The sequence below is a fragment of the Amblyomma mixtum genome, chromosome 1 (assembly GCF_055824585.1).
Source record: "Amblyomma mixtum isolate Tamu chromosome 1, ASM5582458v1, whole genome shotgun sequence".
In the NCBI taxonomy this organism is placed as follows: domain Eukaryota; kingdom Metazoa; phylum Arthropoda; class Arachnida; order Ixodida; family Ixodidae; genus Amblyomma; species Amblyomma mixtum.
In genome coordinates this window covers 277,612,356-277,629,749 of record NC_143012.1, presented here as the reverse complement: position 1 = coordinate 277,629,749, position 17,394 = coordinate 277,612,356, and the positions used below count along the sequence as shown (strand labels likewise).

Here is a 17,394-nt window from a genome sequence, read left to right as displayed (position 1 = left end):
CGCGGGCGCAGGGACGCACTCGCATAACGAGCGGGCAAGCGCAGCGCACGTGATCGTGCGCGCGTAGACGACACCGCTCCCACACGACGGTGGCGCTCACACATGCACATGGCCTCCTCGCGCCTCGCACTCAGAGTCAGTAGAAAACAACGGTATATCAGCAGTCTTAGGAACGTGGTACAAAACATTCAGGTTCTCCATTCTCTACGTTACATCCTTAGATCGCAGGGAGTCCTCCTACCACTTGACGCAGTGGCGCAGCGGTTAAGCGATGCGCCACTGCCCTTTCTTGGCAGGTGCTGCCACCGGTGGGACTTGCGACCAATCATTCATTTAACTTCCACCTGCCACGGAGGGTAGTTTGCTCAAAATCCGGTGGGCAGTCGCCATTTGCCAAGGTGGGCAAGTTATGATGACGTCACAAGGTCGCGTGACCTATTTGACAGGCGCCACCTTCCACCTGCGTGCTCCGGCCGCTCTGGCTGCTAGACTTCAAGAGGTCGCCAACGCCGATGCCGGATAATTTTTGCCGACATGGAGGTACTAACGCTCTCGCGTTAAAACAGAGTGCATACATCCATTTTCTGCTTTGCGTAATGAGCAACTTGCTTTGCGCGTGTTCCTTACAATGAGAAAGCAGTGGTTAAGCGGTGGGATGGACCACACATGTCAGCAACCTCGTAAAGTCGCGTTTTATAGCTGCACTATTCCTCTGCATATAGTAGCTCATGAAAAAAAAAAATTGTGTGGTTCAGCTACTGATGAACCGGCTAGAGAGCGAAAGCTATGGAGTATCGGGCAACTAACTATACGCAGCAATTGGCGTCTGTAACATTGAGTTTGTTCCGGACACTGAATAGGCAGCGCGCCCACCCTGCCACGCTGGCAGGTGACAGTTGATCACGAGAACTTGCTCACCCAATGAACGCTGCGGCCTATTGCTGCAATGCCGCGTGTCTGCCACAACGTTGTCAGCGCTAACGCATGCAGCCCACATCTCTCTCTCACCATCCCACGTACCTCAAGCGCGATTCAGGCGTCCACTGATCCAGCGAGCCAGTTATGTGCACTCCTTTTCCTTCAAATAATCGAGTCTAGAACGTTGTCAACGCCAACGCCAACGAACACCGACGGCCTATAGATTCAGTGCCGCGTTGGCACAACGTTCTCAATGCCAACGCATGCAGCGCGCACCTGTCACTACCGCCACGTAGCTTAAAGCACGACTGAGGTGTCCACTGTTCCAAGGGGGCAGTTATGCGCCTTTCCTTTGCTTTCGAAGTTCCTGCTCCATCGGTTTCGTAGCTTAAAGCACGACTAATAAGGTGGCCACTGTGCAGGGGGCCAGTTATGCGCCTTTGCTTTCGAAGCCCAAGGTCATTTGAAGGTGAAACTTCGGCCCACCGCGAAATTGGCTTTACCTAGCGTAGTGCAGCTTTCGCTTCAAAAGTGAGAGCCTGATTTAAGCTAAGCATTTCGGCCTTCCCGAAGCGAAGAGAAAGTGAAACTGCTCGTGTCGAGTTTTTGCTTGGAAATGTCTGTTTGCGTTGACGCGCACACAATATGTGCGTGAGATTACATCGATTGTTAGGTAGGGCTCACTAACGTCGTATGTCTCATGATCTCTGGTGCAGCAAGTTGTATAGACAGACCGCAGTACAGTTACAACGCAATCGAAGGGGCCCGCGATTTCTTCGTTATACCTATTGCTTCGTGCGGTACGTGTCCTTGGCCGCAACGGTCGCATATGCCAAGTAGCTTTCGGTGCGCTCTCTCTGTTTCGACCCACCTCTGCTTTGATTTCCTGCCCAGTTTTTCTAAAGTCGCAGAGCAGTTGAGAACTAGAGCTAAAGAAGAAGAAAAAGAATAACAACAACAAAACTGGTTTGGTTTGGTTTATGGGGTTTAACGTCCCAAAGCGACTAAGGCTATGAGAGACGCCGTAGTGGAGGGCTCCGGAAATTTCGACCACCTGGGGTTCTTTAACGTGCACTGACATCGCACAGTACACGGGCCTCGAATTTCTCCTCCAAAGAAATTCAACCGCCACGGCCGGGATCGAACCCGCGTCTTTCGGGACAGCAGCCGAGCACCATAGCCACTGAGCCACCGCGGCGGCTAAAAAACTGAACGACCTTTCCGACCGTCGGCAAACAGGCAGCAGATCTTTTTGTTTTCGCGCGTCTGCAGGCATAGGTGCTCCGCTTCAAACCTCCAGCTTCTGTGGGCAACAATCGAGAATCACATTTCGTACAGGTCTCGGGCTGGCAGTATCGACCGTGGTCATTAATTATGAAAATACCCGGCGCCTACGCTCGAATTTAGGCAAGTGACTGACAGCCATTTCCATGCGGCCACTTTATTTATTATTATCTTCTTCCACCGTGAAGCCGCCCATGTTTAGGAGCCTATTACTTCGACGCGTTCTTCAAATGGGCTGTCAACAGAGGTATATGAGATTTTAAGGCTGTCATCGTGCTATTTATGTTTCTTAGCAGAGAGCTCGCGACGGTACGTTCGACAGCACTAAATATTTAATGCTCAGCAAAAAAGAGTATAGTCAAGTGTTCATGGTAGTCTCAAAATGCGGACCCACACAAGCAAACGGCGCGGTGGACCAAGGTATAGGTCCGGCAGGCCAGCAAGCGGTGTGGCTGTCGTGTGGATATCCAAGAACTGTTGCTTGATCGACTGCTCCTTCTTGAAGGACTCTGAATCTCTGATTTGTTCTGCTTACGTTACTGTAGAGCAGTGTTCGATGAAATGTGAGTATTCGTCCCTGTGAGTATGTGAGCATTCACCATCTTCCTCTGCTTCAAGTCTGTCAGCGGTTTCTGTTCGGGGGACAGTTGGTGCAACATTTGTTTAAGTCCTTGTTCTACTTGAGAACATATTGTCAATAAGAGCTTTAACGTAGTGAACTTTAGCGCCCTAAAAGTCCGCTTCTAGGTTTCGTGACCTGGTGGCCGAGTCTGGCGGTCCCGGCTGCGACGTGCTGTGCGGCCGTCGGGGTGGTCTGCTGCGCAAGCTGTGCTGGCTGGTGGTCGTCTCCTTCTTGGTGGTCCAGTGCGTCCACGAGTGCCTGCTGGTGTTCAGCGAGTACGCCGCCTTTCCCGTGGCGACGAGCTACAGTTCGGACCAGGGCATGACCATGGCCTTCCCGGATGTTACCATCTGCAACGTCAACCCACTACGGAGGTCTCGCGTCTGCGCTTATGGTGCCTCTCTTCCAGGGAAGAAGGGAGTGCTGAAGAAGATCTTGGACAGAGACTGCTCTGCTAACATCACTTACAACGACGTGAGTCACGACGAACCTAAATGAAAGTAGTGTTGGAAAGTGGTCTCAAGCAGGCCGCACGATGTTTGTGTATTACTTATTTCTTGTGCAACAGCGCAACGGCACAAGGCCAGAGGACAAGAAAGGACGATACACAGCGCTGAGTAACAACAGAAGTTTATTCAGAAAGCCATGCTTATAAAGGCGCCAGCGCCACTGAAAAACAGAAAAATACAAGGAACCGTGACAGATATCCCTCCTACCAGGCACGTATTTGATAACACAAGGCTAACACGTGTGCGAAAATTCATGTTCTTTCTGCAAGATAGCGACAGAAGGGGCGCTTGCACACCTCTGACCCAGCTTCATGATCTCAGACGCTTCGATAACTTCTCTAGTCAGCTGATTTTTGTGTTTATCAACAATCCTGCTTTTGTCATATAAAGGCTGGCAAGAACAATCACGACAGTGCACATCGATGTGGCGTGCACTGGTCGTGCCTGGTCGTGCCTGGTCGGAGGGATATCTGTCCACGGTTCTTTATATTTTTCTGTTTTTCAGTGTCGCTGGCGCCTTTATAAGTGTTGAGACGGCGTTGTCGGTGGACAAGCCGCTCCCGGTCGATGCATCAGACAGCGTAGCCAGGCCGGAGAATGACGCTTTATTCTCGGATCAAGGGATATTATATAGCCAGAGGGGCGATGGAAAGAGGGGCGAGGGAGAGAGAGAAACGAATGAAAGATCGGTGTCGGCACGGGTTCAGTTGGTGGCTTATCGCTTCTGCTATCAGCAGCATCCGTTCCTCCTAATAGCCATAGCGATCCACTGGTTTCTTCACCCGGGCTGACCGGCGCAGCGTCGTCTCCTGGGGTGCAGGGTCAACGGGTGCTGACGTGGGTGCGTTGTGTTCAGCCAGCGGATGTCCCGATGGTGCTGCTGCTTGACTGTTTGTCCCTGTGTGTGTGGAGCCCTCGTCGTAGCGTTTGCGGACTTGATCAGCATGACGACGAACCACCACCTCATCTTCCGTCTTGACAGTAACTAGTCGAGCGCCTGTTGTTGACTTCACCTTTCCGGGTGTCCACTTGTCACCCACTCCATAGTTACGGACTAGTACTGGGTCCCCCGGAGCGAAACTCCAGCTGGCGTCGTCCGAAGTTCTCTTAGCTTCCCTGCACAGCTGCGCAGCTTTGTTCCTGGGAGGAAAACACATGTCAAGTCGAGTGCGTAGTCGATAACCTAACAGTGTTTCTGAAGGTGAAAGGCCGGACTGCCGCGGGGCATTCCTGTAACGACACAAAACTCGCGCGAGTGCGGTTGAGAGATCCACGCCCGGCATCTTCTTTAGTCCATCCTTCACCGTCCTGACTGCACGTTCTGCGAGTCCATTGCTCTGAGGATGGTAGGGCGGTGTCCGAATGTGGGCAATGCCGTTTCTTTCCATGAATGTGGCGAAATCCGACCCCGTAAAGGGCGTGCCATTATCAGTTACTACAGTGCGCGGTAGTCCGAACTGGCTGAAGAGCGTACGCAGCGCGTTTACCGTGCTACTTGACGTTGCACGCGCTAGTGGAATTGCCTCGATCCACTTACTGTGGGAATCTACCACGATTAGCAACATTTTATCTCTGATAGGTCCGGCAAAATCCAGGTGCAGACGGGACCACTTTTCTTCGGTTGCTGGCCAGTTCACTGGCTCACGAGCTGGTGGCATTGGTAAAGCCTGGACACAGTTTCTGCATTGAGCGGCAATTCGGCAAATATCCAGGTCAATCTCCGGCCACCAAAATTTAGACCGCGCTACCTTCTTCATGGTGCAGACGCCCTGATGGGCTTCGTGCAGCATCATCAGCAATCTAGCGCGTGCCTGTTTGGGGATTGCTACACGATGTCCCCACAGTAGGAGGCCATCCTGAACAGATAACTCCTGCCGCTTTTTGTAGAAAGCCATCATCTCAGAGTTACCGGTTGAACACGCGTTGGGCCAACCCTCACGGACGTACCTGCATACAAGGGGTAGCACCTCGTCCGTTGCTGTAAGTGACCGCAATTCATTTATGGTGATGGCCGACTGGTCCCACTGGTCGATGGCGAGAACAAACTCTGCGTCGCCTTCCGGTGCAGTCTCGGTTTCCTGCAAGGTTTGAGGTAAACGGCTTAGGACGTCCGCGTTGACCATCATTTTACCGGACTTGCAAAGCAGCTTGTATTTGTACGCTCCCAGTAAGAGCGCCCATCTTTGTATTCTGGCGGCGGCCATGACTGGGGTCTGGCGATCCATTCGCAGAAGGCCAAGCAGAGGACGGTGATCCGTGACCAGGGTGAACTCCCTGCCAAGTAGGTAGTCACGGAAACGTGAAACACCGTAGACAAGAGCTAACACTTCCCGTTCAATCTGTGAATACTTCGTTTCAGCCGAAGTCAAGGTCCGGGACCGAAATCCAATGGGCCTGTTTTCTCCATTTATGCGATGGAACAGTGCCGCTCCTACCCCGTGAGGAGAGGCGTCGCATTCCAAAAGTAGCTCGAGCTTCGGATTGAAATACGTTAACACAGGAGCTGCGCAAAGAGCCTTTTTCGCCAGCTCGAATGCAGCTTGCTCTTTTTCGCTCCACATCCACCTGGCTCCCTTCGTCAGCAGCTTGTACAAAGGAGCAAGTAATGTGGACAGATTAGGGAGAAACTTATTGTAGAACGTGATGAATCCAAGAAAAGCACGCAACTCTGTAACATTACGCGGAGAAGGGGCTAGTCTGATAGCATCGATGTTCTTCTGAATTGGATGCAACCCGTTTTTGTCAATGCGATGACCAAGATATGTTACTGCTTGCTCGGCGAAGCGACATTTATCAGAGCGCAGCTTAATACCATGTTCCCTGAAGCGCTGCAGCACTGCTTTCAAGTTGGCGTCATCCTGGCTCTTATCAGCTATCAGCACATCGTCAAGGTAGGCCTGCACGCTGGTTAACCCTTGGAGTACCGATTCAATTTTCCGCTGAAATATTGCTGGCGCCGACGAGATACCGAATGGCAGCCGGTTGTAGCAGTAGAGTCCTTTGTGAGTGTTAATGACGATCAGTTTCCGCGAATCCTCGTCTAGCGCGACCTGGTTATAGGCATCCCGCAGATCTAGCACACTGAACCGTTCTCCTCCCGCTAAATTGGCAAACATATCGTCAATGACTGGCAGCGGGTATTGCTCAACCTCACACACTGGATTTAGTGTAGCTTTAAAGTCTCCGAAAATGCGCACCGAGCCGTCCTTTTTCAAGACGGGAACAATGGGCGTGGCCCATTCCGAATATGGCACTGGAGATATTATCCCCGCTTCCGCGAGCCTATCCAACTCCTGCGACACTTTCTCTTTGTACGCAAAAGGAACCTTCCTTGCCTTGAAAAACTTCGGAGTCGATCCGCTCTTGAGATGAATCCGGGCTGGCGGGCCTTTCAAGAGTCCCGTGGTCTCGGTGAAAAGATCGGCGTAACTGGTCAGTAGTGCCAAAGCCGGTAGCGGGGCAGCTGGCGGAATTGTGCTGGTCTTGTTGGGTTGCGCCTTGACGTGAAGGACAGCCGTTCCCGTGTCATCCAGTTTCTGCAATAGATCCCGGCCACAAAGACTGGGGCCTTTGCAGTTTAACACCACCAGGTTGCATTCAATGGTCGCTGCTTGATAACACGTCCATGCTCATTACCCCAAGTACGGGTAGCTTCCCGAGATAGCACGACAACTTTATCGGCGATTTCGCAAGCGGAGGCCATTCCTTACGATGCTTGTCATAGATAGCTTTTGAAATGACGCAGACTGGGGATCCGGTATCAATGTCCATTTTTAGGTCAACGCCGTTCCACGTGAATGTTTTCTGAATGGGCGGTAGCAGTGTCTGCTTCGTGCGGAGAGACCAAATCTGCGATGTACTACTATCACTGTCCTCAGATTCCTGCTGCGTTTGCGCTTCCATGGTACCGGTTCTGTTAACAATGTCCGATGAAGAGCACATCCTCGCTAGATGACCGTACTGTCTGCATTTGAAACATTGCCGTCTGTTAAAGCGACACGCTTCCGTCTTGTGGCCATGGTTCCCGCAGCACTGGCATTGCTTTTGTGGCCTGAACTTCGGCTTTTCTCTCTCTGGTTTGCGCCGACGAGTTACATTGAGCACGTTAGCACCCAGAGCTTGTCCGGTTATGCCCCGTGAATCAAGTTCCGCGCTTTCTGCAGCTAGCGCGAGAGCCTCTGCTTCTTTTAGCGACAGGTCCTTTTTCGCCAGAAGTTGCTTTTGCGAACTTTTCGATCTGACGCCGCACACGATGCGGTCTCTGATCATTCTGTCTTTCATAGACGAAAAATTGCAGTTGTGTGCTATTTGTCGTACAGCAACAATGAATTCTTTCACGGATTCCTCTTCTTTCTGATAGCGGTTGAAGAACTTGAAACTTTCTGCTATCTCGTTCGGTGTAGGATCATAGTAGCTGCTCAAAGTGTCGACCACCTCATCGTAGCTCAGCGAACTTGCTTTTGCTGGCGCTACTTTACTGCACAAAACTTGAACTGTCTTTGTCCCAAGGGCGGCTACGAGCAAGGCCCTTTTCTTTGCGTCAACTGTGATTTCATTGGCTTCCAAGTACGCTTCAACTTTCACTAGGTAAGCTTGCCACTTATCTTTTTCATCATCGAAGTCCGGTAGCCTGTGACCCATGTGTGTCGCTACCCTGGGCCCGATGTCCTGGTCCCACCCTCGCCGCCACTGTTGAGACGGCGTTGTCGGTGGACAAGCCGCTCCCGGTCGATGCATCAGACAGCGTAGCCAGGCCGGAGAATGACGCTTTATTCTCGGATCAAGGGATATTATATAGCCAGAGGGGCGAGGGAAAGAGGGGCGAGGGAGAGAGAGAAACGAATGAAAGATCGGTGTCGGCACGGGTTCAGTTGGTGGCTTATCGCTTCTGCTATCAGCAGCAATAAGCATGGCTTCCTGAATAAACTTCTGTTGTTAGTCAACGCTGTGTATCGTCCCTTCTTGTCCTCTGGCCTTGTGCCGTTGCGCTGTTGCACAAGAAATCATGTCTGACCAAAGTGCCCATCAGTATTGTTGTCTATTACGCCTGAGCAGTTGAGCAAGGCGATGTCTGCACATACGGCATCGTGGTTTCGCGAACAATGCTCGCGCAGAAGTGGAGTCACACATACACACAAGCCACATGGCTAGTGGAGCCGTGTCTTGAACCCAGCTGCAACTGCCAGCTCGGTTTTGAGGCATGACTTCTGCTATGAGGACAGTCTCGCCCTTAGGGGGCGCAGGCAGATAACGGCCTTGTCACGCTCCGGAAGAAGCTGAAAAGTCTGATGGCTTTTGAATCCTGGCGTACGTTTGCTGGGACAGTCTGTAAAGCCTGAGCGCGGTTGTTTGAGAAAAAATTATCAAAGGGTCTTAGTGTGACCTGTGAGTGTGCGTGCGTGCGGCTACTCCTGCGGTTTGCGCAGCCCAACGCCGGCGACCGCGAGCTGATGCAACAGCTGCGCGTGTGGATGGCTCAGCGGCGCAAGGAAGAGCGGAGCACCGTGCGCCGTCTCTTCCGGCTCGGACACCAGCTGGGGGACACCGTGACGCACTGCCGCTACGCGCGCCGCAACTGCAGCGAGCCCAGGTGAGTGTGCACACGGGTCCTGCTTTCGCCGATCAGCTTCACACTCTCTCACCGGCGTTCAGAGGCAGTCGCGATCACTCTGAAGAAGTGGATTGCAGTGAATGAGATTTTGCAGGGACAGATCTATGCGGAACTCTGGGGGCAAGATTGCGTCGGTATCGTAATATGGTGTAGCCATAACACACATACACCTTTTGCCCCGTGTACAAATTCGAACCTGCTGCCGTCTTCGACCGCTTTCATTCTTCGACATGGACAATGCGCATGGTTTCTGTGGCTGCTTTCGCTGCTTGACGAGCCGCCCTTCAGTTTGCGTTCCAGCTGTACAGCGCGCTCGGTATCCCCCATCGTTTTTGGTGCTTTAGTCGCCGCCGCGTTTAGCCGCTTGTATTTTCGGCGCTAGACAGCGCACTCGACCTCCCTGATGCTTTCGCTTCTCGCTCGCCTGCTCTTCTTTGGCCTTGGCGACGCCACCTTCACACCTCCGTATGCGGCTGCAAAAAGCTGTCGTTTTCGACAGTGGGGAACATTTTTAGTTTCTTGACTCATCCGGCTCCATTGCACGGCAACGACGACAGCAGGGCTGCCGCATAGTCTTTGAGGCGCGAAAAGTGGGATGAAAGATGATGATGATACCGATTTTTAGCGCGTAGCGCGAAATTCTACCCCCCGAGATCACCTCAAAATCTCTCAAAATTCGTAGCTCGTTCTCCCAGATTCTTGGGGTTTTATTTGTGAGCTGCTTGAGATAAGCCTGAATGAATTTTTATCCTGTTTGGATCTGCACTAAACCATGGCCAATCCCCCACCGTGGATATGTGCCATCGCTTCAGAGGCAATAACAACAACAAAACATATCGCGCTAGCTGCTGGTGGGATGGCCAAGTCGTCTAATGCATCCAGAAACGAGGCTGTAATGTTTGTTTTAATGACGCTCGGGGCTATGACATAGAAAAGTGTTTTTTCTTTGTTTTGGTGGGCACCATTTGGACTGAAAATTTCGAAATTGTTCGCTATGGTTTGGATTAAGGTTCAGCCTTGGGTTCACTGAGGTCCCAGGACGACGTTTCTCTGAACTTGCCGAGAATGGGAGCTAAAAGTATTTCAGGCTTAAAAAATTCACTGGAACGAGTAATTCGGCTGCTTTGAATACCAGTCATAAGTGAAATGATTAGTTTTTTTAAATGTATAAATGCATTTTCACCAAACATGCGGTGTTACAGATGCATATGCATAAAACGTGTTTTAATGCGAAAGAACGAAGTCCGGTACGTCGTATACCGACGGTGTCGGCACTCCGAGATTTCGCCTGGTTTGACTGCACCTGTGGACTCCGGCGACAAGAGGGTACGGCGCATGTTTTGAACGAACTGGGCTGCGTGAGAATCGTTGCCAGTGGCGGCCAGCAATAAAACGACGGACGATAATGCGGACGATAATGCAGGCACCCGTGCAGTTTTCGATGGCGTACTGCAGGCATCTTCGTTGAGTACGTAGGCACAAATATGCAGGGTGCCGGTATGTAAAACCTGCGCCGGCAGAACCTACAAGGTTTCTTGTAACAGCACCTGCTGTTATGGCCGTGCCCTCTCATGTCTCGTAGTTGTCGTTCGCACGGAATGACGTCATCATGAACGATGGGTCATAGTTATGCGAGCAATTGATTAAAGGGTCATAGTTCAACCACAAAAACATTCTCCTGTGATGATTCTTTCTTCCATATCCTGCTTGCTAACACAGCTGACGATGAAACATGTTTCACATAAGTGAATACCAATTAAATTTAGTTTGTAGTATATTATCCATATTGTGAGTGACGAGTGCTTCTCGATCTCACGAAGTTCTCATCCTAACTGTGCAACTCACAAAACCTGCCGGATTTGTTACATCGCGGTACCTATGTGCGCAGGGAAGTCTCACCTGATGCTTGCGTGTCTTTGTGTTGTTCCTTCGCATTTCTTTTCCTGCCTAGCCATTATTCGTTTACGCTACTCTCGGCGGTCAAGATCGTTCTCGTCGGCTGCAGCCGTAGAGGGCGCGCACCCCATGAATGTTCGTGTTTCGCTCACAGGTACTTCAGCCAGACGTTCGACTCTCGGTACGGGAACTGCTTTTGCTTTCACTGCGGCACAACCGACCAGAAGGACGAGGAGTTCTTCCAGTATGAGACAGCCGGCTCTCCCGAGGACGGTGAGACAGCGATTTCTCAGTTCTGCTTGACCTCAGAAGCTGTCAGTATTAGTATGGACAAAAATGAGGGCAGCAGTGCATAAAAAAGGTTACGGACAATCGTGTACAGTATTGGGAATCTTCATTATGAAGACTCTTAAAAAAAAATCTCTGCCTCTCCCGTAAACGAGAGTAGAGTAAGCATGAAATGTTTACGGGCCTAATGTCATCTCGGTGGACACCCGAACCGCACTGTACAGGAAGGGAGGAACGCCACCACCCGTTCAGCGCGATGCCTTGCCATTTGAACGCAAGGTTTTTTGAGGAAAGGAAATGGCGCAGTAATTCTCTGTCATCTCGGTGGACACCCGAACCGCACCGTAAAGGAAGGGAGGAACGCCACCACCCGTTCGGCGCGATGCCTTGCTCTTTGAACGCAGCGCTTCTCCCCCGGATCACGTATGACAACGAAGTGTAACGTGGCATTTATGTGCTTTTTGCACGCCTTATTAGAAATCGGAAATTATAATTCCGTGCATTATCAAACCCACAGCTCCACTGATATCTTGATAAACATTGAGAAGGCACTGGCAGCAGTTATTTTTTGTCTCGTTTGGAGACCAACCGGTGCTTGCATGCCGGTCGCGTAGGAGGGCTTAGAGAGTCTCGTTAAATCTCGTTAAGTCTCGTACGGTGCTCGGATGTTCTCGTTTCAGAGCCCGGATGACTGGAATTCAGTGCCCGGATGACGGGAATTCAGTGCCCGGATGACGGGAATTCAGTGCCCGGATGACGGGAATTCAGTGCCCGGATGAGTGGATTTCAGTGCCCGGATGAGTGGATTTCAGTGCCCGGATGATGGCTCTAGGTCTCGGCGTGACGTCACCACACTGCCGACAACGGGGGCTAAAAGCATTTCATGCTTAATAAAAAACCTTTCCGTCCCATTTGCGATGAAACTACGCGCAGAGCTTAGGTATTGCGGTAGCTCTTGTCCCGTATTAAGTTTGATATCGGTACTTACATGGTTCAGCCGCATATGATCCAAATCGGTAATGGTCTGCGCCGAGTTGCCGCCAAAGGTGCGACGGTGGCGCCATCAAAGGACCCTCACACCTTGCAACGCTCGCCTCGACGCCACATGCAGCAGAGGTGGCCGAATTATCGGACGCACCGGGAACTGGTAACTTAGATTTTGAGGAAAGGAAATGGGGCAGTATCTGTCACATATATCGGCGTACACCTGAACCACGCCGTAAGGGAAGGGAGGAAGGTGGGAGTGAAAGAAGAAAGAGAGAAAGAGGTGCCATAGTGGAGGTCTCCGGAATAATTTCGACCACCTGGGGATCTTTAAAAATGTAATGTGTAGCAGCAGAGCCGACGCGCGGCGCGAGACGAGAGCGTGAACTGTTCCGGGTCCGGACCTGTCCTTGCTCGCTCTAACCGGCCTTCACAACTGTCAATAAAGGCCGTTACAAATTAAATACTAAACACTGAAATCTAAAAAGCAATTAACGTTCACTGACATCGCACAGCACACGGGCGCCTCTTGCGTTTCGCCTCCATCGAAACGCGGCCACCGCGGTCGGGTTCGAACCCGGGTACTGAAGCTTTTGTGTTTACGCAGGCAGTGGTTCGAATCTCATCCAGGCATGCTTTTTTTTTCTGCTGAATACCGTTGCCATGACAACAGTACGACGCTCCAGTTGGCTTTCCTCCGGCCGCTATATGGGAAGAATCGGCGCTGACGTCTGAAATAGCTCGACAGTGGTGCCTATGAAATTTTCCTACCCCTGGCGTTGGCGTCTTTCAGTTCCTCAATGTCAGCGCAGACAGCTACGTGTTTGAATTATGCGAGACTAAGCAGGCTAGTACCGTTGTCAAACTTGCTACTAGACAAAAGTTACTGCAATACCCGATTAACCGATTCGCCCATAGAGCTTCCCTTTGTTTTCAGTCCCTCTGTTTTGCCAGCGTCCAACCATTTTCTCGCGTACTTATCAGTGTTCTCAGCATCGGAAGACTTAAATCTGTGTACGCCCAGAAAAATTCCTATTAGTTTTTTGACGGCCTTTCTAACGCAATCGTTGCGGGATATCAGTCACTTAGGACATCAAGGTTTCTGTGCATGACACGAAATAATTCGGACCCTGAAATTTGTGGATATGTCTTCATTACGGCCCCTCTTTCTTCTTTCGCTCCCACTTCCTCCCTTCCTGTACCGTGCGGTTCGGGTGTCCACCGAGATGACAGAGAATTACTGTGCCATTTCCTTTCCTCAAAAAGCGTTGCGTTCAAAGGGTAAGGCATCGCGCCGAACGGGTGGTGGCGTTCCGTGGACTCCCTGGCAGCGCTACAACACGCTGTCGCGTTCCACTCCTATAGGCGAAGCTTAAGCGTCATTAATCAGCAGTTAATTAGTATTTAGGCATTAATCAGTAAATAGCCATTAATTAGTCATTGTCATTACTTATTAATTAGTATTTACTTATGTGTGACGTCATCCAGTGGTGACGTCACCAGTGCCACAGAGGCAAAGTGGGGCGGAGAACGCTTTCGCTCCTACGCACTTTGACAGTAAAAGTGCGCCTGAATTTTTGCAGGTGCCTTTTGCCGGTGTGTCAGTTATTAAGCTTAAAGAACATACCGGTTTGGTTTGGTTTGGTTTATGGAGATTAACTTCCCAAAGCGTCTAAGGCTATGAGAGACGCCGTAGTGGAGGGCTCCGGAAATTTCGACTACCTGGGGGTTCCTTAACGTGCACTGACGTCGCACAGTACACGGGCACCTAGAATTTCTCCTCCAAAGAAATTCAACTGCCGCGGCCGGGATCGTACCCACGTCTTTCGGGTCAGCAGCCGAAAGACGCGGGTATGTTCCACGTCTGTGACCTTGTAGCATAGCCATGCCGTGATCGCGGTAACGCCAGACCTGGGAAGCAGCAGCGTTGTGAGCCAAAAATGAACCTTTACTCACAGGTGTAGAGCGTAATTAGAAGTAGCCGAGTGGCAGGAAGATAGGAAGGAGCACGTATTAGTAGTGATAGACCGAACCCCTGAAGGATCGCCGGATAAGACGATAAAAGGTGCGCGCACTTCGAAAACACACGTGAAGTTGCAACAGACCTAAGGCTGTTGCGCGCCTATTGATTTCTGTCGTGTCAGCTGTGATGTATTCGGCACCACAATTGACTTGTATGCCACCATTTGCCTCGGTTCCACGGCGAAAGCCCATTTGCCTAAGACTCCTATAAATAAATAAAATAATCTAGCTCATCATCAAGAGTAGCGCAAGCATGAAATGCAATGCGTATTCTAGGGCGGCTCACAGATACTGATAACCTCATTCGTGTCTTAGGGAGCGTTCCTCATCAGCCACTTCTCTCCTTAGCTTTTTTTTACGCGAGCAACAGCGCGCTCTAAACATCTTAAGTAAAACCTACCCCACGCAGTGCAAGAGCGAGTGCCCGTGGTGTGGAGACAAACCAACCCTATACCATACCACATGGGCATGCCAGAAAATAGACGAGCTACCCATAATTGAAAACCCGAGTGCGGAACAGTGGGAGAGGATGCTATCCAGCGACATCCTGAAAGTCCAACAAGGACTATATAGTAAGGCGTGCACACAGGGCAGCTACCCTCGGCGGAGCCCTGGACTAAGGGAACCGACCCTGATGATAAGATGGAAGACTCCATCTGAAGCCGCAAAAAATACTGTAAAATAGAGCAAATAAACGTTTTCCACCACCACCATCGGCTTTCCTTGCCGCTTCTATTGTATGGCTACCCGCGCAAACAGAGCTCGCCACGCGCCGAAGAAGAAGGGATGGTATGGTGCCATGGCATGGTATCAAAGCGTGCTACACAGAACACTTGGTCTACCGCTTCGGCCGGATGCCGCCGTCGCTGTCTTCGCTCCGTAGGCACCACGACGAACAACTAACTAGAGCTCTTTGCTAGCCATGCTGATAGATGGTGCCTCGTGCTCCCTCTAGGCGCTCTAGGGTTCTCTCGCCGGCCCGCGCATTACGTAATGAAAACAACATACGCGGTGCTGTTACCAGGACCGCGCGTGCGCCTCTCGGGCTGCAGGACAGAACTTGGGCTTATTCGCGCTGCACGCTGGCGGCTTCGCCCACCACGGCATCACTAATACACTGTCGTCAACGCATGCGCCGCTCCAGTAGCGGCGCAGCACGTACGCATGGGGGGTGAAGGGAAATTTCGCCAATGTTCGTTTAGGTTTCGGCTCAGTGTTCTCCTCCGTTCTGGCGCCAATCTCACCCGCGGCGGCGCGCGACAACGGTAGCTAAAAGCATTTCATGCTTAATATTGTTGGAGTTCATTAATACTTGGGTGAATCTATGCACAGGTCTGGAGCTTATTCTGGACGCTCAGGAGGACGAGTACCTGTCCACGTCGATGGAGATGGGCTTCGTGGTCATGGCGCACGGCCACGGCTTTCGGCCGGTCCTCTGCAACGACGCTGTCTTCGTCGAACCCGGCTACGTGACCTACATCAGCCTTAGAATGGTGACCGCTGTCTCGTACTCTCTTTTCCTCGACGATCTTCGATCCTCGCTGTTAACGTCGCAACCAGGAACGCGGCGATGATGTACTCGCCGCTGTAAAACATGGCCGTCAGAAAGGGATGCTGACTCTTATCACGCTGTCACAGGCATGTCAGGCATACGCACGTCTTGCGCGACCCGCAGGAGAAGAGAACGGCGCTTCCGGAACCGTACCAGTTCCCGTGCCGGAGCAGCTGGCCCGACCGGTTCAGGCGCTTCGGCCTCAACTACACCATGTACACCAGGGAGGTACGTGATCACGCAGGCTGTATGGATCGCTGGAGCGGCTGGGGATAAATCATTAATTTTATTTTGTTTATAGGTGCTGCTATCCCACGAATTGGGACATTGTAGGAGGGGTGCAGAAGGTTTCACATAAAACTATGTTAGGAAAGTGCATGAGTGCAAAAATTTACGCAGAAAACAGTACAGTATCAATAAGAAAATACAGGATTAGGTAATTCTCGCACAAAGTGATCAACAGACATCTCACGTAATGTGCCATCTAAATCGTTCCAAGGCCCCGCGGTGGCTCAGTGGTTACGGCGATCGGTCGCGTGTTCGGTCCCGGCCTCGGCGGTCGAATTTCTATGGAGGACGGACTTCCGTATATTAAAAAAGGAAAAAAATATAGTAACAACGTTTTTTATTTACACTCTATTTGTACAACAATTTTCGTGCACTTTGTTGTTGAAAAAACGGCGAACGATAAGATGTTATACCGTAAATCATGCTTTTAATGATAACGGTTATGTGAACAATATTAATATGTAATTCATATTTATTTATGATTTATATATGAAATTTGCTCACATAACCATTAACTTATATAATTCATATATATGGTAGCGGCGGTATAATTTCGATTGAGGAAAAATTCAGGGGGGCACTTTGTTGACCTAAAGTTCGGTGAGGGGAAAAGCCCTTAGCGCGGTGTTGCTGCTTGTGTCATTGATGTGTGGTTAAGATGTTAATTAAGTACAAAATTCTTTGTGAATCTTAAATGCTGGAGACACTGGAGGGCGTTTGGAAGGCATCCGTCTGATTCGACGCCTTTCTGTAAATACTCTCCAGCGTCCTAGAGAGTGTGCGTTGGCAGGAAGTAGTATAGCCATTACCACGCTCGTCTGCGGAACGGAAGGATGGTGGTTCGAATCCCATTGTGCACAAAGATTTTTTCCTGGTCTGACTAGAAAAAGCGTGGCACCTCTGCTGACAACCTTTTGTTGACAACGATGAGGCATTAAAGGCTTTCGCCTTAAAAATTCTAGCGTCCCGCGTACTGTGCGATGTCAGTGCACCTCTAAGAACCCCCGGGCGGTCGGAATTTCCTGAGCCCTTCGTTACGGCGTCCCTTATAGATTGAGTCGCTTTGGGACGTTAAACACCAATAAACACACAAATAAAACATAAATTTATCTCACAATATTTTAAACTGAATGATAGTGCTAGTCATGAAGCGCAAAAGTAACTGTGACGGTATGGCAGGACCACGATACCTCGACAGTCACGTACGAATTGCACTCGTATAACTACCAACCTATAACTAATACTGTTGTAAGACTGTATTAGCTTCGAACGTGACTTGAAACTGGTGTGAAGAATGGAAAATGTCTTTAAATATTGCTAAGTGTAAGGTCATGTATTTCCATGGACGCTCCAACTTAATACCATATAGCTACTTTATCTGTGGTTCTCGTTTACATGCTACTAAAGCATACAGATATCT

At 50.6% G+C, this 17,394-nt stretch overlaps 1 protein-coding gene across 1 annotated transcript in view; it reads left to right on the top strand.

The window, feature by feature from the left end:
- The first annotated feature begins 471 nt into the window (after nucleotides 1–471).
- Nucleotides 472–17,394, top strand: part of LOC149371815 (acid-sensing ion channel 2-like) — a 29,229-nt gene continuing 12,306 nt past the window's right edge. Inside the window, exons 1-6 of the mRNA XM_089585329.1 lie at nucleotides 472–540; nucleotides 2,950–3,298; nucleotides 8,760–8,923; nucleotides 10,995–11,113; nucleotides 15,467–15,627; nucleotides 15,810–15,914. Of these exons, the coding sequence (XP_089441455.1) occupies nucleotides 3,146–3,298; nucleotides 8,760–8,923; nucleotides 10,995–11,113; nucleotides 15,467–15,627; nucleotides 15,810–15,914 (702 nt within the window). The 5' untranslated portion in view covers nucleotides 472–540; nucleotides 2,950–3,145. The remainder of the gene's footprint in view (nucleotides 541–2,949; nucleotides 3,299–8,759; nucleotides 8,924–10,994; nucleotides 11,114–15,466; nucleotides 15,628–15,809; nucleotides 15,915–17,394) is intronic.